Below are 23,726 nucleotides of genomic sequence, written 5' to 3'. Positions count from 1 at the left end.
AGGATGTAAGGCAAGTGTACGAGCAGGAAGAGAGGAAAGTGATTGGTTCCCAGTGAATGTTGGTTTGCAACAGGGGTGCATGATGTCTCCATGGTGTTTAACTTGTTTATGGATGGGGTGGTTAGGGAGATGAATGTAAGAGTTTTGGAGAGTGGGCTTGGAAAGTGAGTCAGTTGTTCTTCAATGATGATACAGTGCTGGTGGCTGATTCGGGTGAGAATCTGCAGAAGTTGGTGACTGAGTTTGGTAAAGTGTGTGAAAGAAAAAAGTTGAAAGTAAATGTGAATAAGAGCAAGGTTATTAGGTTCAGTAGGGTTGAGGGACAAGTTAACTGGAAGGTAAGTTTGAATGGAAAAAAAATGGAGGAAGTGAAGTGTTTTAAGTATCTGAAAGAGGAATTAGCAGAGGATGGAACCATGGAAACGAAAGTGAGTCACAGGGAGGGGAGGGGGCAAAGGTTCTGGACTGGCAGAATGCACACACAGTGCAAAGGGGATAAAGGAGAGTGTTCAAACTACAAAAGGATAAGTTTGTTGAGTATTCCTGGGAAATTGTATAGGAGGATATTGATTGAGAGGGTGACGGCATGTACAGAGCATTAGATTAAGGAAGAGCAGTGTAGTTTTCAGAAGTGGTAGAGGATGTGTACATCAGGTGTTTGAAGAATGTGTGATAAATACTTAGAAAAACAGATGGATCTGGAGAAGGTCTTAAGAGTATATGGTGTGGGAGGTAAGTTGCCAGAAGCAGTGAAAAGTTTCTACCACGAACGCAAGACATGTGTACGAGCAGGAAGAGAGGAGAGTGACTGGTTCCCAGTGAATGTCGGTTTGCATCAGGAGTATGTAATGTCCCCATGGTTGTTAATTTGTTAATGGATGGAGTGGTTAGGGACATATATGCAAGAGTTTTGGGGAGATGGGCAAGTATGCAGTCTGTTGTGAATGACGGGGCTGGGAAGTGAGTCAGTTGCTGTTTGCCGAAGATACAGCTCTAGTGGCTGATTCATATGAGAAAATGCAAAGGTTGGTGACTGAGTTTGGAAAAGTGTGTGAAAGAGGAAAGCTGAGAGTAAATGTGAATAAGAGCAAGGTTATCAGGTTCAAGTTGAGGGAAAAGTTTACAGGGATGTAAGTTTGAATGGAGGAAAATTGAAGGAAGTGAAGTGTTTTAGATACCTGGGAGTGGACTTAGCAGTGAATGGAACTATGGAAGCGAAAGTGAGTTACAGGGTGGGGGAGGGGACAAAGATTCTGGGAGCGATGGGGAATGTGTGGAAAGAGAGAACGTAATCTTGGAGAACAAGAAAGGGTATGTTTGAAGGAATAGTAGTTCCAACAATGTTATATGGTTGCGAGGAATGGACTATAGATAGGGTTGTGTGGAGGAGGGTGGATGTGTTGGAAGTGAAATGTTTGAAGACAAAATGTGGTTTGAGGTGGTTTGATCAAGTAAGTAATGTAAGGGTAAGAGAGATGTGTGGAATTGAAAAGAGTATGGTTGGGAGAGCAGAATAGGGTTTGGACATATGGAGAAAATGAGTGAGGAGAGATTGATAAAGGGAATTTGTGTCAATCCTCAGAGGTGGAGGGAACAAGGAGAAGCAGGAGACCAAACTGGAGGTGGAAGGATGAAGTGAAAAAGATTTTCGGCGATCGGGGCCTGAACATACAAGAGTGTGAGAGGTGTGCAAGGAATAGAGTGAACTGGAATAATGTGGTATACTGGGGTTGATGTGCTGTCAAAGGACTGAACCAGGGCATGTGAAGCATCCAGGGCAAACCATGGAAAGGTCTGTGGGGCCTGGATGTGGATAGGAAGCTGTGGTTTCAGTGCATTACATATGACAGCTAGAGAGTGAGTATGAATGAATGTGGCCATTTTGTCTGTATTCCTGCCACTACCTCACTAAAGCAGAGGATAGGGATGCTGTTTTCCTGTGGGGGAGGGTAGCAACAGGAATGGATGAAGGCAAGCAAGTATGACTATGTGCATGTGTATGTATGTAATGTCTGTATATGTGTATTTATATGTATGTATATGTTGATATGTATATGTATGTATATGTGCATATGTGGGCATTTATGTATATATATATGTGTATATGAAAGGATGGGCCTTTCTTCATCTGTTTCCTGGTACTGACAAAGGAAACAGCAATTATGTATAATAAAAATAATTTAACAAAAAAAAAAATATATATTATTTATTTTGCTTTGTCACTGTCTCCCGCGTTTGCGAAGTAGCGCAAGGAAACAGACGAAAGAAATGGCCCAACCCACCCCCATACACATGTATATACATACATGTCCACACACGCAAATATACATACCTATACATCTCAATGTACACATATATATATACACACACAGACACATACATATATACCCATGCACACAATTCACACTGTCTGCCTTTATTCACTCCCATCGCCACCTCGCCACACATGGAATACCATCCCCCTCCCCCCTTATGTGTGTGAGGTAGCGCTAGGAAAAGACAGCAAAGGCCCCATTCGTTCACACCCAGTCTCTAGCTGTCATGCAATAATGCCCGAAACCACAGCTCCCTTTCCACATCCAGGCCCCACACAACTTTCCATGGTTTACCCCAGACGCTTCACATGCCCTGATTCAATCCACTGACAGCACATCAACCATGGTATACCGCATCGATCCAATTCACTCTATTCCTTGCCCGCCTTTCACCCTACTGCATGTTCAGGCCCCGATCACTCAAAATCTTTTTCACTCCATCTTTCCGCCTCCAATTTGGTCTCCCACTTCTCCTCATTCCCTCCACCTCCGACACATATATCCTCTTGGTCAATCTTTCCTCACTCATTCTCTCCATGTGCCCAAACCATTTCAAAACACCCTCTTCTGCTCTCTCAACCACGGTCTTTTTATTTCCACACATCTCTCTTACCCTTACGTTACTTACTTGATCAAACCACCTCACACCACACATTGTCCTCAAACATCTCATTTCCAGCACATCCACCCTCCTGTGCACAACTCTATCCATAGCCCACGCCTTGCAACCATACAACATTGTTGGAACCACTATTCCTTCAAACATAGCCATTTTTGCTTTCCGAGATAATGTTCTCGACTTCCACACATTCTTCAAGGCTCCCAGGATTTTCACCCCTCCCCCACCCTATGATTCACTTCCTCTTCCATGGTCCCATCTGCTGCCAGATCCACTCCCAGATATCTAAAACACTTTACTTCCTCCAGTTTTTCTCCATTCAAAATTACCTCCCAATTGACTTGACCCTCAACCCTACTGTACCTAATAACCTTGCTCTTATTCACATTTACTTTCTTCTTTCACACACTTTACCAAACTCAGTCACCAGCTTCTGCAGTTTCTCACATGAATCAGCCACCAGCACTGTATCATCAGCGAACAACAACTGACTCACTTCCCAAGCTCTCTCATCCACAACAGACTTCATACTTGCCCCTCTTTCCAAAACTCTTGCATTCACCTCCCTAACAACCCCATCCATAAACAAATTAAACAACCATGGAGACATCACACACCCCTGCCGCAAACCTACATTCACTGAGAACCAATCACTTTTCTCTCTTCCTACACGTACACGTGCAGGAGGGTGAAAGGCGTGCAAGGAATAGAGTGAATTGGAACAATGTCGTATACCGGGGTCAACATGCTGTCAATGAATTGAACCAGGGCATGTGATGCGTCTGGGGTAAACCATGGAAAGTTCTGCGGGGCCTGGATGTGGAAAGAGAGCTGTGGTTTCAGTGCATTATACATGACAGCTACAAACTGAGTGTGAACGAATGTGGCCTTTGTGTCTTTTCCTAGCGTTACCTTGCGCACATGTGGGGGAAGGGGGTTGTTATTTCATGTGTGGCGGGGTGGTGATGGGAATGAATAAAGGCAGACAGAATGAATTATGTACATGTGTATATATGTATATGTCTATGTGTGTATATATATGTATACGATGAGATGTATAGGTATATATATTTGCATGTGTGGACATGTATGTATATACATGTGTATGTGGGTGGGTTGGGCCATTCTTTCGTTTGTTTCCTTGGGCTACCTTGCTAACACGGGAGACAGCAACAAAGCAAAATAAAATAAAATAAAATGTATACGTTGAAATGTATAGGTATGTATATGTGCGTGTGAGGATGTGTATGTATATTAATTTGTATGTGGGTGGGTTGGGCCATTCTTTCATCTGTTTCCTTACGCTACCTCGATAACGCGGGAGACAGCGACAAAGTATAATAAATGAAATATAAATAGAATTACCTGCTGCAAATTGATGATGGTGATAGAGTGACACGTTGCCAAGGCATAGAGCAGGTGGTCATGAGGAAGTGTGGCTGGAGAAGTCATCTGGCTTAATTCCAGTTGCCTACAAGGTGACCGACACACAGACACCACCCCTCTCATATCCAGCCCATCTTCAGTCAATGTACCAGTCTTTAAGGAATATGCAAATAAGTAAATTAGAATAGTTTACTTATTCTACTTAGATACTATCACAAATCTTCCACTCCTTTTACACCTATTCTACTATCTGTACATCTATAAACAAAAATACGTACCTATGAATATAATTGAAACCAATATTATCAAACTCTGCCTAACTGAAATAACACCACGAGTGAAGTCACCACTGGTGAGGCTGCATCATGAAAAGTAAGACCTCAGCAGAACACTCCTCATCCCAAATGAATCTACTTTCCTTGCTTCTGGAAATAGTGCAGCCTTGAGCTGCAGGAACCTTTAGGAAAGTTCTCAGCAACACCAGAACTCTTCCACAAAATTGATCATAGGGTAATTATAAATAAAATCAATAAATATATATGGAACCAGACAAGCAGGTAGATACTTTCAGCAAATCTGTATCATCAGCAGACAGAAAAGAGTCTTGTCGAAGACCTTCTCACTCCAAAGGTCATCATCATATATATATATAAGCATGCAGCTTACTCTCTAAAATGCAGGAGCTCCATGGTTCCTGGCACTACCTCACTAAAGCAGGAAATGGCAATCATGTTTAATAAAATATATACATAAATAAATAAATAAAGAGTGTGTAGAAGGCAACAATGTTATCTCATAGAGCAAAAATGGGTGTTTGAAGGAATAGTGGTTCCAACAATGTTATATGGCTGCAAGGCATGGGTTATAGATATGTTGTGCAGAGAAGGGTGGATGTGACGGAATTTAAATGTTTGAGGACAACATGTAATGTGACGTGGTTTGATCGAGTAAGTAATGAAAGGGTAAGAGACGTATGGTGATAAAAAGAGTGTGGTTGAGAGATCTGAAGAGAGTGTGTAGAAACGGTTTGGAGACATGGAGAGAATGAGTAAAAAAAAGATTGACAAAGAGAATATATGTGTCAGAGGGGGAGGGAAGAAGAAGCAGCAGGAGACCAAATTGGAGGTGGAAGGATGGAGTGAAAAAGATTTTGAGCAATCAGGGCCTGAACATAAAGGAGGATGAAAGGCATGGAAGGAATAAAGTGAATTGGAACAATGTGGTATACTGGGGTCGACGTGCTGTGAATGAATTGAACGAAGACATGTGAAGCGTCTGGGGTAAACCATGGAAATGTCCATGAGATCTGGATGTGGAAAGGGAGCTATGGTTTTGGTGCATTACACATAGCTAGAGACTAATAGCTAGACACTAAGTGTGAATGAATGTGGCCTTTTTTGTCTGTTCCTTGCGCTGCCTCACTGGAGGGGGATACTAGTTCGTATGTGGAGGGGTGGCAATGGGAGCAAATGAAGGCAGCAAGTATGGGTATGTACATGAGAGTGTATGTATATCTGTGTATGAATATGTAAGTATACGTTGAAATGTGTATGTATGTATATGTGCATGTGTGGGTGTTTTTGTATATACATGTGTATGTGGTTGGGTTGGGCCATTTCTCGTCTGTTTTCTTGCATGCATTCCGCCAATCCTCAGGCACTTCACCATGAGAAGTACATACACTGAATATCCTTACCAACCAGTCAACAATACAGTCACCCCCTTTTTCAATAAATTCCACTGCAATACCATCCAAATCCATGCCTTGGTGGCTTTCATCTTCCGCAAAGCTTTCACTACCTCTTCTCTGTTTACCAAACCATTCCCCCTAACCCTCTCACTTCACAGACAACCTTGACCAAAACACCCCATATCTGCCACTCTATCATCTAACATATTCAACAAATCTTCAAAATACTCACTCAATCGCCTCACATCACCACTACTTGTTATTACCTCCCCATTAACCGCCTTCACCGATGTTCCCATTTGTTCCCATATATATATATATATGTATATATATATATATATATATATATATATATATATATATATATATATATATATACATTATATATATAATATGCAGCAGGGTGAAAGGCGTGCAAGGAATAGAGTGAATTGGATCGATGTGGTATACCGGGGTTGACGTGCTGTTTCATCTTCCGCAAAGCTTTCACTACCTCTTCTCTGTTTACCAAACCATTCCCCCTAACCCTCTCACTTCACAGACAACCTTGACCAAAACACCCTATATCTGCCACTCTATCATCAAACATATTCAACAAATCTTCAAAATACTCACTCAATCTCCTCACATCACCACTACTTGTTATTACCTCCCCATTAACCGCCTTCACCGATGTTCCCATGTATAGGTTTTATACAAACCTATACATCTCAGCATACAACATATATATATACACACAGGCATATACATATATATATACACATGTACATAATTCATGTACATGTACATGTTTTGAGATGGTTTGGTCATGGAGAGAAAGAGTGAGGAAAGATTGACCAAGAGGATATATGTGTCAGAGGTGGAGGGAACGAGAAGTGGGAGACTAAATTGGAAGTAGAAAGATGGAGGGAAAAAGATTTTGAGTGATCGGGGCCTGAACATGCAGGAGGGTGAAAGGCATGCAAGGAATAGAGTGAATTGGATCGATGTGGTATACCGGGGTTGACATGCTGTCAATGGATTGAACCAGGGCATGTGAAGCGTCTGGGGTAAACCATGGAAAGTTCTGTGGGGCCTGGATGTGGAAAGGGAGCTGTGGTTTCGGTGCATTATTATATGACAGCTAGAGACTGAGTGTGAACGAATGGGGCCTTTGGTGTCCTTTCCTAGCGCTACCTCGCACACATGAGGGGGAAGGGGGTTGTTATTCCATGTGTGGCGAGGTGGCGATGGGAACAAATAAAGGCAGACAGTATGAATTATGTACATGTGTATATATGTATATGTCTGTGTGTGTATATATATGCGTACATTGAGATGTATAGGTATGTATATTTGCGTGTGTGGACGTGTATGTATATACATGTGTATGTGGGCGAGTTGGGCCATTCTTTCGTCTGTTTCCTTGCGCTACCTCGTAAACGCGGGAGACAGCGACAAAGCAATATATATATATATATATATATATATATATATATATATATATATATATATATATATATTATTTGAACACTCACCTTTATCCCCTTTGCCTTTGCACAATGGCACTATGCACACATTCCACCAATCCTCAGGCACTTCACCATGATCCATACATACACTAAATATCCTTACCAACCAATCAACAACACAGTCAACCCCATCTTTAATAACTTCCACTGCAATACCATAAATACCCGTCATCTTGCCCGCTTTCATCTTCCACAAAGCTTTCATTACCTCTTCTTTGTTTACCAAACCATTCTCCCTAACCCTCTCACTTCGCACATCACCCAGACCAAAACACCCAATAGCTACCACTTTATCAAACACATTCAACAAACCTTCAAAATATTCACTCTATCTCCTCACTTTATCACTACCTGTTATTACCTACCCATTTGCCCACTTCACCAATGTTCCCATTTGTTCTCTTGTCTAATGCACTTTATTTACCTCCTTCATAAACATCTTTTTATTCTCCCTAAAATTCAAAAATACTCTCACCCCAAATCTCATTTGCCCTCTTTTTTCACCTCTTGCACCTTTCTCTTGATGCTTTCTCTCCCGATGCTTTCATTTATACATCCAATCATTTGCCCTACTTCCCTACAAAAATCATCCAAATGCCTCTCTCCTCTCTTTCATTAACAATCTTACTTCTTTATCCCACCACTCACTACCTTTTCTAATCTGCCTATCTCCTACCTTTCTCATGCAACATGCATCTTTTGCACAAGCCATCAATGCTTCCCTAAATACATCCATTACTCCCCCACTCCCTTTACATCATTTGCTCTCACCTTTTGCCATTCTGCACTTAATCTCTCCTGGTGCTTCCTCACACAAGTCTTCTTTCCAAGCTCACTTACTCTCATTACTCTCTTCTCCCCAACATTCTTTCTTCTGAAAACCTCTTCAAATCTTCACCTTCGCCTCCACAAGACAATGATCAGACATCCTCCAGTTGCACCTCACACAAGTGACATCCAAAAGTCTCTCTTTACATGCCTATCAATTAACATGTAATCCAATAATGCTCTCTGGCCATCTCTCCTACTCACATACGTATACTTACGTATATCTCTCTTTTTAAACCAGGTATTCCCAATCACCAGTCCTTTTTCAGCACAAATCTACAAGCTCATTACCATTTCCATTTACAACACTGAACACCCCACTAACACCAATCATATCCTAAACTGCACCATTATTCACCTTTGCATTCAAATCACCCATCACTATAGCCTGGTCTCGTGCATCAAAGCTACTAACACACTCAATCAGCTGCTGCCATAACACTTGCCTCTCATGATCTTTCTTTTCATGACTAGGTGCATAGGCACCAATAATCAACCATCTCTCTCCACCATCCACTTTCAGTTTTACCCATATCAATCTAGAATTTACTTTCTTACATTCTATCACATACTCCCACAACTCCTGTTTCAGGAGTAGTGCTACTCCTTCCTTTGCTCTTGTCCTCTCTAACCCCTGACTTTATTCCTAAGACATTCCCGAACCACTCTTCCCCTTTACCCTCGAGTTTCTTTTCATTTAATAGCCAAACCATCCAGGTTCCTTTCCTCAAACACACTACATATCTCTCCTTTTTTCTCATCTTGGTTACATCCACACACATTTAGACACCCCAATCTGAGCCTTTGAGGAGGATGAGCATGACCCCTTCTTGTTTCCCCTTTTAGAAACCTAAACAATATTAATAAGTATAATAAACCATAGAAAGATCTGAGGGGCCTGGATGTGGTGGATAGGGAGCTGTGGTTTCTGAGCATTACACAAGACAGTTGGAGAATGGATGAGTGGATATGGCCATTGTACATTTCCTGGTGCTACCTCGCTGACGCAGTGGGGTGGCGATGCCATTTCCTATGAGGCGGGGTGGCACTGAGACTGGATAAAGGCAATCAAGTATGAATATGTACATGTGTATACATTCCTATGAATCCTCGGAGAGAATGAAACACAATAAATTCCCAAGAGCACTTTCGTGTAATAATCACATCAGGGTAGACACAATAGAGAAATATATCAGTCAGTTGATATACAACGAAGAGACGTAGCTTGGACGCCATTTGGTAAACATGCAGTTGTTCAAGACAGACAACGAGCGTATCATAACTTATTATGTGGACAAGGTAAATTACTTACAAACTTTATCAATAATAAAGTTAACCAATTTGTATAGACCTTCACTAATCCAGTCAATACTGCAGTAATGCCATCTCAGTTATTAACTCTAACTCCAGTACCACTAGAAATATCACTGAATATTCTATTATCAAATATACATAGAATTATACCATCAATATAAGTGTAAGTCTATACAAATTGGATAACTTTATTGTTGATAAATATTCTAAACAATCCCCCTTCTTGTCCACATAATAAATTTATGATACGCTCGTTGTCTGTCTTGAACAATTGCATGTTTATCAAATGGCGTCCTAGCTACGTATTTTCGTTGTACATCAACTGACTTATATTTATCTTTTGTGTCTACCCTGATGTGATTATTACACGAAAGTGCACTTGAGAACTTATCGCGTTTTATTTTCCCCGTGGACTTACAGGAATATACTTGATCGCGCAAAATTGCAATCCTTTCCAATGTGTATGCATGTATAACATTGTGTACAAGTATGCACATGTATGTATGGAAAGGATCACAATTTTGCGCGTGATCAAGATATTCCCATGAGTCCATGGGGAAAATGAAACACGATAAGTTCCCAAGTGTATTTTCGTGTAATAATCACATCACTTGGGAACTTATGTTCCATTTTCCCCGTGGACTCATAGGAACAAGTATGTATATGTATGTGTATGTGAGTGGACGGGTCTCTGTTTGTTTCCTGGTGTTACCTTGCTAACACAGGCAGCGGCAATTAATCAATAGAATATATAAGTAATAACTTCAAGACATGGAGAGAATGAGTGAGGAAAGGTTGAAAAGAGGATATATGTGTCAGCAGTGGGAGGAACACAGAGAATGGGGTGACCACATTGGAGATGGAGGAATGGAATGTAAAAGACTTTGTGATTGGGGCCAGAACATTCATGAGAGAGAAAGGAATGCATGGGACAGAGTGATCTGGAGTGATGAAGTATACCGGGGTTGACATGCTGTCAATGCACTGAACCAGGGCTTCTAAAGTGTCTGGGATAAACCGTGGAAAGGTCTGTGGGGCCTGGATGTGGATAGGGAGCTGTGGTTTCAGTGCATTACACATGACAGCTAGAGACTGAAAGTGAACGAATGTGGCCTTTTTTGTCTGTTTTCCTAGCACTACTTCGCTGAAGCAGCGGGTAACGATGCTGCTTCCTGTGGGGTGGGATAGCGACAGGAATGAATGAAGGCAAGCAAGTATGAATATGCACAAGTGTATATATGTATATATCTGTGTATGTGTACATATATGTATGTATATGCGCTTGTTTGGGCATATATATATATATATATATATATATATATATATATATATATATATATATATATATATATATATATTATTATTATTATTACTTTGCTTAGTCGCTGTCTCCCGCGTTTGCGAGGTAGCGCAAGGAAACAGACGAAAGAAATGGCCCAACCCACCCCCATACACAATGTATACACACACACGTCCACACACGCAAATATACATACCTATACATCTCAATGTACACATATATATACATACACAGACACATACATATATACCCATGCACACAATTCACACTGCCCCCATTCACTCCCATCGCCACCTCGCCACACATGGAATACCTTCCCCCTCCCCCTCATGTGTGCGAGGTAGCACTAGGAAAAGACAACAAAGGCCCCATTCGTTCACACTCAGTCTCTAGCTGCCACGCAATAATGCCCGAAACCACAGCTCCCTTTCCACATCCAGGCCCCACACAACTTTCTATGGTTTACCCCAGACGCTTCACATGCCCTGATTCAATCCATTGACAACACGTTAACCCCGGTATACCACATCGATCCAATTCACTCTATTCCTTGCCCTCCTTTTACCCTCCTGCATACCTTCCACAGAGTATCTCTATCAACTCTTATCATATGCCTTCTCCTGATCCATAAATGCTACATACAAATGCATTTGTTTTTCTAAGTATTTCTCGCATACATTCTTCAAAGCAAACACCTGATCCATACATCCTCTACCACTTCTGAAACCACACTGCTCTTCCCCAATCTGATGCTCTGTACATGCCTTCACCCTCTCAATCATTACCCTCCCATATAATTTCCCAGGAATACTCAACAAACTTATACCTCTGTAATTTGAACACTCACCTTTATCCCCTTTGCCTTTGTACAATGGCACTATGCATGCATTCTGCCAATCCTCAGGCACTTCACCATGAATCATACATACACTGAATATCCTCACCAACAAGTCAACAACACAGTCATCCCCTATTTTAATGAATTCCATCTTGCTAGTTTTTATCTTCCGCAAAGCTTTCAATACCTCTTCTCTGTTTACCAAACCATTCTTCCTGACCCTCTCACTTCGCACACCACCTTGACAAAAACACCCTATATCTGCCACTCTATCATCAAACATTCAACAAACCTTTAAAATACTCACTTCATCACTACTTGTTATTACCTTCCCATTAGCCCCCTTCATCGATGTTCCCATTAGTTCTCTTGTCTTATGCACTTTATTTACCTCCTTCCAAAACATCTTTGTATTCTCCCTAAAATTTAATGATACTCTTTCACCCCAACTCTCATTTGCCCTCTTTTTCACTTCTTGCACCTTTCTCTTGACCTCCTACCTCTTTCTTTTATACATCTCCCAGTCATTTGACCTCCTTCCTCTTTCTTTTATACATCTCCCAGTCATTTGCACTATTTCCCCACAAAAATCGTTCAAATGCCTCTCTCTTCTCTTCATCCCACCCCTCACTACCCTTTCTAATCTGCCCACCTTTGACGCATATATCCTCTTTGTCAATCTTCCCTCACTCATTCTCTCCATGTGACCAAACCATTTTAATGCACTCTCTTCTGCTCTCTCAACCACACCCTTTTTACTACCACACATTTCTCTTACCCTTTCATTGCTTACTCGATCAAACCACCTCACACCACATACTGTCCTCAAACATTTCATTTCCAACACATCCACCCTCCTCTGCACAACCCTATCTATAGGCTATGCCTCACAACCATAATACATTGTTGGAACCACTATTTCTTCAAACATACCCATTTTTGCTCTTTGAGAAAACGTTCTCGCCTTCCACACATTCTTCAATGCTCCTAGAACCTTTGCCCCCTACCCCATCTTGTGACTCACTTCCGCTTCCATGATTCCATCCGCTGCTAAATCCAGACATCTAAAACATTTCACTTCCTCCAGTTTTTCTCCATTCAAAGTTACCTACCATTTAACTTGTCCCTCAACCCTACTGAACCTAATAACCTTGCTCTTATTCATATTTACTCTCAGCTTTCTTCTGTCACTTACTTTACCAAACTCAGTCACCAACTTCAGCTATATTTGGCCTCAGGATCATCCCTCTTTAGTGTCCAGCAGTAATCTGCCAACATAGAGGGGGCTCCACTTTCCTTGGTACCACTTTTCCATGTCCAAAATGTCCTGGTGAAATCTTTCACCATACTCATGACTGGCTGCCCCAAGATTTTCCAAGAAAAAGTCTAAGTGCGAGTCCAAAAAGTGGATTCTTAGACTCACATTGCATGCCAGAGCTTTATATGAAGTTAACAGATCTTTTAAAACATCACAGTAGTTTATTGATTTGTGATTCTCCATAAAATTTTTGCAAGCTTTCTTAAATGACAGCCATGAAGTTTCTTCAACTTCATTTAGCTCTTCATTGAACTTTTCATCTCAAAGCAGTTCCATGATCTATGATCCTACAAAAATACTCTCTTTGATTTTTGCTTCAATTCTTTGGAATTCACTTTTCAAAATAATTGAATCCATGGCAGTTTTATCCATACCTTTGATGAAGTTCTTCATCAACCTGAGCTTAATGTGCAAAGGAGGCAGATAAATTTTCTTAGGATCAACAAGAGGAGGATTGATAACATTCTTCTTCCATGGAGCGAGTGATGTCTCACTCAAAGAAGAAACAACAGAACTTTGTGTAACCAAGTTGCATTCCCGAGTAAAAATCCACGACCTTTAGGTCACCGCATACATTCCACTTAAAGCCCCCATACTTAATTTTTTGAAAGAGAAGCTTCGTGTTATCATACAATTCCTTCATGTTAGCTGTGCAAGCCACAGGAACAGATGGGAACTTATTTCCTTTGTGGAAAAGAACCACTTTCAAGCTTACTTTTGGTGAGTCAATAAACAAGCACCACTCATCTGTGTTATATTCGTGGTCAAGTGCCTCCTTAACAGAATAACACAGACCATCTTTAAGGGAGAAAAATTTAGTTCTAGCCTGCAACTGACAGAGAACTGCTACTCAGGAGTGGGCACTGTTTGAATGTCCCAACATTTCCAGTCATGTTTCTGCTGGCCCCTGATGACTTTTATCAAGGCTTTTCCTTTAAAAAAAGCTATTGCACTTCATAAACAATGAAAAAAGCATTTTTGTTAAACATAATAGGAGACTACGCTGGAACAAAAAAAAACCATGGGTGATACAAGAAATTCTGAAAACATTTGGATTCAGCATGCAAAAATACATAAAAAAAAACTATATTTTTTCCATGGGAAAAATATTTGTTGACTAGCGTACTCTCATTATCACATCCCTCTCTTACCTTTCAATACTTGATTGATCAACCCTCAACAGGCCAGAAATTGGCCTCAAACATTTAATTTCCAACACATTCACCCTCCAAAACACACTTTCTTCTACAGCCCATACCATTTATCTACACAACACTGATAGGACTACTAATCCTTTAAACATAACCATGCTTGCCTTGCCTCCCAGACAGACTTCTCTTTCAACATTTTCTTCAATGCTCCCAGAACCTTTGTCCCTTCATCCACCCTATGACTCTCCATATTCCCATGGCTCCATTCACTGCCATATCTATTCCCATGTATCAAAAATAATTCACTTCAAGTTTTTTCCATTCAGACATGCACATCCTAATTAACCTGTCTCTTTGCACAACAAAACCTAATAACCTTGTTTTTATTGATATCTACTCTCACCTTCTCCCTTTCACACACTGTCTTTTAAATGATATCTACTTTCACCTTCTCCCTTTCATACACTCTCCTAAACACAGTCACCAACTTGTGCATTTTCTCACTTGAATCTGCCACCAATGCCATGTCATCAATGAACAACAACTGACTCGCTTCCCAAATCCCTTCACACCCTCTGGACTCCGTACCTGCCCCTCTCACCAAGGTCCCTGCATTTACCTCCCTCACCACCCTATCCATCATCAAATTAAACAGGCATGGCAACATCGGACACCCCTGCCAAAGACCTACCTTCACCTAGAATCACTCACTCTCCTCTCTTTTCTACACACATAACTGCCTTCCTCTCTTAATAAAAACTTCCCACTGCTTCAAACATTTTCTTCCCATACCATATATTTATAGTACCTTCCTCAAAATATCTCTAGTAACCCTATGTTTTCTCCAGATCCATAAATGTCACACACAAATCCCTCTGCTTCTCCAAATATTTGTCTCCCACATTCTACAAAGCAAACACCTGATCCATACATTCTCTACCATAGCTGAAACCATATAATTCCTCCTCATTCTGATATTCTCTGCATGCTACCAGCCTCTCAGTCACCACTCTTCCATACAACTTACCAGCTATACCTGAAAAACTTTTACATCTGTTACTTTAGCCCCTTTGCCTTTATACACTGGCACAATAAAAGCATTCTGCCAATCTTCAGGCACCTCACCATGATCCATTCATACATCAAAAATCTTAATTAACCAGTTAACAACAGACTTCCCTCTTTCTTAAGAAATTCAACTGCAATACCAATCACTCTAACCATCTAGCCACATTTCATCTTATGCAAGGCTTTCACCACTTCTCTCTTCACCAAACAACTTGGCATGACTCTCATTCTCTTAACATACTTCTCTGACCCTAGTACCACTCAAACACCTTTTTCACACTAACAACCTTAAATCATCATCCCACCACTCTACCTTTTCTCATCTTCCTACCTCCCATCTTCCACATGCTACACACTTCTGCACTGGCCAGCATCTGCTTCCCTAAATACCTTTCTTTCCTCATGCACTCCCCTAGCTTTGTTTACTTCCATGTTTTGCCATTCTTAATTCAATCCCTCCTAGTATTTCTTCAAACAAATACCTCTTCCAAGCTCCTATACTTTCACCACCCTCTTCTAACCCATATCATTTCCTCTTTACCATCTTCACCCTTGCTTCCATCACATAATGATCAGACATCCCACCAGCTGTCCCTCTCATCACATTCAAATCCACCAGTCTCTCTTTTGTATGCCTTTCAAAAAGTAACATAATTTAATCATGCCAACTGATCATCTTTCCTGTTCATCCACATACATTTATTTTTAAACCAGTAATTTCCAGTCACCACTCCTTTTTCAGAACATAACTCCAAAAGCTGTTCACCATTTTCGTTCACCTTACTGAATAACCCAAGCCTGTTCACATTATAAAATCACCCATAACTAATACCCAGACTCTCTCATCAAAACTAATAACATCACTCACTTAGTAGCTCCTAAAACCCTTGCCTCTTAATCATTCTTCTCATGGCTAGGTGCATAAGCACTAATGCTCACTCATATCTCACAATCTACTTTCATTTTTACCCACATTATCAATAATAAATTATCTTTTTTTTATTATTATTTTGCTTTGTCGCTGTCTCCCGTGTTTGCGAGGTAGCACAAGGAAACAGACGAAAGAAATGGCCCAACCCACCCCCATACACATGTATATACATACACGTCCACACCCGCAAATATACATACCTATACATCTCAATGTACACATATATATACACACACAGACATATACATATATACACACGTACATAATTCATACTGTCTGCCTTTATTTATTCCCATCGCCACCTCGCCACACATGGAATAACATCCCCCTCCCCCCTCATGTGTTCAAGGTAGCGCTAGGAAAAGACAACAAAGGCCCCATTCGTTCACACTCAGTCTCTAGCTGTCATGTAATAATGCCCGAAACCACAGCTCCCTTTCCACATCCAGGCCCCACAGAACTTTCCATGGTTTACCCCAGACGCTTCACATGCCCTGATTCAATCCATTGACAGCACATCGACCCTGGTATACCACATCGATCCAATTCACTCTATTCCTTGCCCGCCTTTCACCCTCCTGCATATTCAGGCCCCAATCACTCAAAATCTTTTTCACTCCAACTTTTAACCTCCAATTTGGTCTCCCACTTCTCCTCGTTCCCTCCACCTCCGACACATATATCCTCTTGGCCAATCTTTCCTCACTCATTCTCTCCATGTGCCCAAACCATTTCAAAACACCCTCTTCTGCTCTCTCAACCACACTCTTTTTATTTCCACACATCTCTCTTACCCTTACATTACTTACTCGATCAAACCACCTCACACCACATATTGTCCTCAAACATCTCATTTCCAACACATCCACCCTCCTGCGCACAACTCGATCCCTAGCCCACACCTCGCAACCATACAACATTGTATAATAAATATGTATACAAATACATACTTAATAAAATCAGAGCCCACATCCACAATCATGCCCTTAGACCCTTCAATGGTTTCCCTCGACTGCTTGATATGACCTGGATCAGCCCACTGACAGCACATATTCCCCTGTAAAATACATCACTCCAATTTGCTCTATTCCCTGCACACTTTGTACCCTCCTGCATGTTCAGGCCTAAGCCTTCAAAGAATCTTTCACTCCATCCTTCAACCTCCTCCTTGGTTCCCCTTTTCCTTTTTCTCTCCACTTCTGACTTGTATACCTTCATATTCATCTTTCCTCACTCACCCTCTCCATATGTCCAAACCATTTCAGCACAACTTCTTCAGCTCTCTCCTATATGCTCCTCATACTATCACATCTCTCTCTTACCTTCTCATGTCTTATCTGATTAACTTTCCTTACACTCTCTCTTACCATATCATGTCTTATTTGATTAACTTTCCTTACACCAAATATTGTCCTCAAACTTTTCATTTCCTACACATTGATCCTATCGTTTACTATCAAATACACCAATCTCCACCCTTAAGGACAGTAAACTCTCTTTCTACACACTCATATATGCACCCAAATCCCTTGCTCCCTCATCCACCCTATGGCTCACTTCAGTTCCCATAGCACTACTTTCTTCCAAATCTACTCCCAGGTATCTAAATAATTCCATTTCCTCCAAGTTCTCACCATTCAATCCCACACTCCAAATAACCTCTCACTTTTTAATGCTGAACATAATAACTGCCTTATTCATGTTCACTCTCAACTGTATTCTTCCATATACTGTTCCAAACTTAGGCAACACCTGCAGTTTCTCAATCGAATCTGTCACCAGCACCATATCATCAGCAAAAGAACCGACTCACCTCCCAGGTCCCTAACCCTCAACAGACTGCATACCTATTCCTCCATCCAAGGATCTTGCATTGAACTCCCTCATTACCCCATCCATACATAAATTAAAAAACCATTGTGACATCATGCATGCCTGCAGCATACCCACCTTTACCCGGAACCACTCACCCTTCTCTCAACCCACTTGCATGCAGGCCTTACTCTCTTTACAAAATTTCCTCATTGATTTAGATAAGCTTTCCTCCCACACAATATATTCATAACATCTTCTACAAAGCATCTCTATCAACCCTATCATATGTTCTCTCCTGATCCATAAATGTCACAAAAAAATCTGTTGCTCTCAAGTATTTCCCCACACATATTCTTTAAAGCAAGTACTTGATTTACAATTCCCCATCTCACTTGAAATAACTCTGTTCCTTCCCCTGTCTGATGTTCTGTGTTTGCCACCATCCTCTCAATAATCACTCATCCATAAAGCTTACCAAATCAATACCTCTGTAATTCAAGCACTCATCTTTGTGCCCCATGCCTCTATACAATGGTCTTATACATGCATTCTGCTAATGTGCAAGCACTTCACCATCATCCATATATTTTTTTTTTTTTTTTTTGCTTTGTCGCTGTCTCCCGCGTTTGTGAGGTAGCGTAAGGAAACAGACGAAAGAAATGGCCCAACCCACCCCCATACACATGTATATACATACGTCCACACACGCAAATAAACATACCTACACAGCTTTCCATGGTTTACCCCAGACGCTTCACATGCCTTGATTCAATCCACTGACAGCACGTCAACCCCAGTATACCACATCGCTCCAATTCACTCTATTCCTTGCCCTCCTTTCACCCTCCTGCATGTTCAGGCCCTGATCACACAAAATCTTTTTCACTCCATCTTTCCACCTCCAATTTGGTCTCCCTCTTCTCCTCGTTCCCTCCACCTCCGACACATATATCCTCTTGGTCAATCTTTCTCACTCATTCTCTCCATGTGCCCAAACCACTTCAAAACACCCTCTTCTGCTCTCTCAACCACGCTCTTTTTATTTCCACACATCTCTCTTACCCTTGCGTTACTTACTCGATCAAACCACCTCACACCACACATTGTCCTCAAACATCTCATTTCCAGCACATCCATCCTCCTGCGAACAACTCTATCCATAGCCCACGCCTCACAACCATACAACATTGTTGGAACCACTATTCCTTCAAACATACCCATTTTTGCTTTCCGAGATAATGTTCTCGACTTCCACACATTCTTCAAGGCTCCCAGAATTTTCGCCCCCTCCCCCACCCTATGATCCACTTCCGCTTCCATGGTTCCATCCGCTGCCAGATCCACTCCCAGATATCTAAAACACTTCACTTCCTCCAGTTTTTCTCCATTCAAACTTACCTCCCAATTGACTTGACCCTCAACCCTACTATACCTAATAACCTTGCTCTTATTCACATTTACTCTTAACTTTCTTCTTTCACACACTTTACTAAACTCAGTCACCAGCTTCTGCAGTTTCTCACATGAATCAGCCACCAGCGCTGTATCATCAGCGAACAACAACTGACTCACTTCCCAAGCTCTCTCATCCCCAACAGACTTCATACTTGCCCCTCTTTCCAAAACTCTTGCATTCACCTCCCTAACAATCCCATCCATAAACAAATTAAACAACCATGGAGACATCACACACCCCTGCCGCAAACCTACATTCACTGAGAACCAATCACTTTCCTCTCTTCCTACCCGTACACATGCCTTACATCCTCGATAAAAACTTTTCACTGCTTCTAACAACTTGCCTCCCACACCATATATTCTTAATACCTTCCACAGAGCATCTCTATCAACTCTATCATATGCCTTCTCCAGATCCATAAATGCTTCATACAAATCCATTTGCTTTTCTAAGTATTTCTCACATACATTCTTCAAAGCAAACACCTGATCCACACATCCTCTACCACTTCTGAAACCACACTGCTCTTCCCCAATCTGATGCTCTGTACATGCCTTCACCCTCTCAATCAATACCCTCCCATATAATTTACCAGGAATACTCAACAAACTTTTTTTTTTTTTTTCTGTCTCCCGCGTTTGCGAGGTAGCGCAAGGAAACAGACGAAAGAAATGGCCCAACCCACCCCCATACACATGTATATACATACGTCCACACACGCAAATATACATACCTACACAGCTTTCCATGGTTTACCCCAGACGCTTCACATGCCCTGATTCAATCCACTGACAGCACGTCAACCCCGGTATACCACATCGCTCCAATTCACTCTATTCCTTACCCTCCTTTCACCCTCCTGCATGTTCAGGCCCCGATCACACAAAATCTTCTTCACTCCATCTTTCCACCTCCAATTTGGTCTCCCTCTTCTCCTCGTTCCCTCCACCTCCGACACATATATCCTCTTGGTCAATCTTTCCTCACTCATTCTCTCCATGTGCCCAAACCATTTCAAAACACCCTCTTCTGCTCTCTCAACCACGCTCTTTTTATTTCCACACATCTCTCTTACCCTTACGTTACTTACTCGATCAAACCACCTCACACCACACATTGTCCTCAAACATCTCATTTCCAGCACATCCATCCTCCTGCGCACCACTCTATCCATAGCCCACGCCTCGCAACCATATAACATTGTTGGAACCACTGTTCCTTCAAACATACCCAATTTTGCTTTCCGAGATAATGTTCTCGACTTCCACACATTCTTCAAGGCTTCCAGAATTTTCGCCCCCTCCCCCACCCTATGATCCACTTCCGCTTCCATGGTTCCATCCGCTGCCAGATCCACTCCCAGATATCTAAAACACTTCACTTCCTCCAGTTTTTCTCCATTCAAACTCACCTCCCAATTGACTTGACCCTCAACCCTACTGTACCTAATAAGCTTGCTCTTATTCACATTTACTCTTAACTTTCTTCTTTCACACACTTTACCAAACTCAGTCACCAGCTTCTGCAGTTTCTCACATGAATCAGCCACCAGCGCTGTATCATCAGCAAACTACAACTGACTCACTTCCCAAGCTCTCTCATCCCCAACAGACTTCATACTTGCCCCTCTTTCCAAAACTCTTGCATTTACCTCCCTAACAACCCCATCCATAAACAAATTAAACAACCATGGAGACATCACACACCCCTGCCGCAAACCTACATTCACTGAGAACCAATCACTTTCCTCTCTTCCTACACGTACACATGCCTTACATCCTCGATAAAAACTTTTCACTACTTCTAACAACTTGCCTCCCACACCATATATTCTTAATACCTTCCACAGAGCATCTCTATCAACTCTATCATATGCCTTCTCCAGATCCATAAATGCTACATACAAATCCATTTGCTTTTCTAAGTATTTCTCACATACATTCTTCAAAGCAAACACCTGATCCACACATCCTCTACCACTTCTGAAACCACACTGCTCTTCCCCAATCTGATGCTCTGTACATGCCTTCACCCTCTCAATCAATACCCTCCCATATAATTTACCAGGAATACTCAACAAACTTATACCTCTGTAATTTGAGCCCTCACTCTTATCCCCTTTGCCTTTGTACAATGGCACTATGCACGCATTCCACCAATCCTCAGGCACCTCACCATGAGTCATACATACATTAAATAACCTTACCAACCAGTCAACAATACAGTCACCCCCTTTTTTAATAAATTCCACTGCAATACCATCCAAACCTGCTGCCTTGCCGGCTTTCATCTTCCACAAAGCTTTTACTACCTCTTCTCTGTTTACCAAATCATTTTCCCTAACCCTCTCACATACATACATACATACACTAAAAATCCTAACTAACCAATCAACAAAACAGTCGCCCCCTTTCTTTGGAAATTCAACTGAATTACCATCCATTTCAGCTGCCTTGCCACATTTCATACTGTCTAATTCGAGCTTTCACCACCTTTTCTCCTTTCACCGAACCACTTGTCATGAGTCTCTCGGTTAACATACCTACCCAAACCAAGTACCCTACATTTGCCACCCATATCATCAAACACATACGACAATCCTTCAGAGTAATCACTCCATCTCCTCTTCACCTCATCACTGCTTGTTACCACTTCCCCATTTCCCCCTTCACTGATGTTTCCATTTGTTCTTTTGTTTTTCTCACACTATAACCAACTTCCAAAACATCATATTCTCCCTCATGGTTGCTGATACTTGCTCACCCCAACTCTCATTTGCTCTCTTTTTCAGCACCTACACCTTCCTCCTGGACTTTTTTTCTTTTTTAGCCGAGATGGCAAAGGCAACCTCTATCCCCCTTGCAACTATGCCAATCCTTACGCACCCCACCAGGATCTATACACACACTGAACACCCACACTACCCACTGAACAACAGTTACCACTTTTCTTAAGAAATTCAACTGCAATACCTTCCACTCTACCTCCCTTGCCACAATTCATCTTATGCATAGCTTTTACCACCTCTTCCCTTTTCATCAAACCACTTGCTATGACTAACTCACTTTGCATAACTCCCTAAACCCAAACAACACACATCTGCCACCCTATCATTAAACAAAATCAACAACTCTTCACCTCATCTCTACCTAATATCACTTCCCTATTTGCCCCTTTACTGATTTTCTCATTTGTCCTCTTGTCTTCTTCAAACTATTATCCACTTTCTAAAACATATTCTTTTTCACCTGAAAGTTTGCTGATAATTGCTCATCCCAACTCTCATTGCCCTTTTTTATCAGGCTTCACATCTTCAGAACCTCCTGCTGCTTTCTCCTGTACATTTTCCAGTCACTCGAACTACTTCCTTGTATATAGTGCCCCATACACCTCTCTTCTCTCTTTCACTTGCTACTTAAATTTCTCATCCCAATACTTTTATGTTGAAGACTCCAGTCATGGACAAAAGTTCACATCAAGGTTGGGCCTTTATTGAAATATACAGAATTATGAAATTGAAAAAGAAAAGACAAGGGAAAGTACTTACAAATTTTGGAGGAAGCGAAAAACCTGTCTTATAAAAAGGACCAGGTCATAGCTAATGGGAAAGACATGAGAAGGTAGAGTGTTTCAAAGCTTAAACATGTAAGGAAATAGGCAGTTATCAAAACAGCTGAACCATGAGTTGTCCATTGCCACACAGTAATCATATGATGCAGCAGCTTGCTAAGTATTGCATGGTCTACCTTTTGCTGGGGGCACAAAGGCAGCCAGCTCTCAGGAGCAAAAACCAAAGTAATACCTATGGAAGAGGGAAAGTGAACCAACACTGCATCGTAGGGCAAGAGCATCAAGTTTGGAATTTAGCTTGGAACAGTTTATGAATTAGACTACTTTTGACTCAATTCTGTCTAGTAAGGATGCAGAACTAGAGCCATCTGAGATGTGACAGCAGTACTCTATACAAGGATGAATCAATCCTTTGTATAAAAGAAGTAATTGTTCAGATGAAAAGAAGTTTTGACATTAAAGTAGGACACCCAGTTTTTTAGAGGCAGATGTGCTATTCCAGTATATGGGATTTCCAAGAGAGAGTGGATGTTGCAGTAATACCAAGTACAGTTAATCCTCAATTTAATGAACCCAATATAAAGTGTAGGGAACAGGACTGAAGCTTGAGGGA

General features: G+C 41.4%; 1 protein-coding gene across 5 annotated transcripts in view; it reads right to left on the bottom strand.

The window, feature by feature from the left end:
- Positions 1–23,726, bottom strand: part of LOC139756002 (polyamine-transporting ATPase 13A3-like) — a 417,344-nt gene that overhangs the window by 41,752 nt on the left and 351,866 nt on the right. For all 5 annotated transcript variants that reach the window (XM_071674925.1, XM_071674926.1, XM_071674927.1 and 2 more), the window contains one exon: positions 4,300–4,473. In XM_071674925.1, the coding sequence (XP_071531026.1) occupies positions 4,300–4,473 (174 nt within the window). The remainder of the gene's footprint in view (positions 1–4,299; positions 4,474–23,726) is intronic.

The sequence above is a fragment of the Panulirus ornatus genome, chromosome 20 (genome assembly GCF_036320965.1).
Source record: "Panulirus ornatus isolate Po-2019 chromosome 20, ASM3632096v1, whole genome shotgun sequence".
In the NCBI taxonomy this organism is placed as follows: Eukaryota; Metazoa; Arthropoda; class Malacostraca; order Decapoda; family Palinuridae; genus Panulirus; species Panulirus ornatus.
Note: the sequence above shows the minus strand (reverse complement) of the source record. Positions and strands in the feature narration are given on the sequence as shown.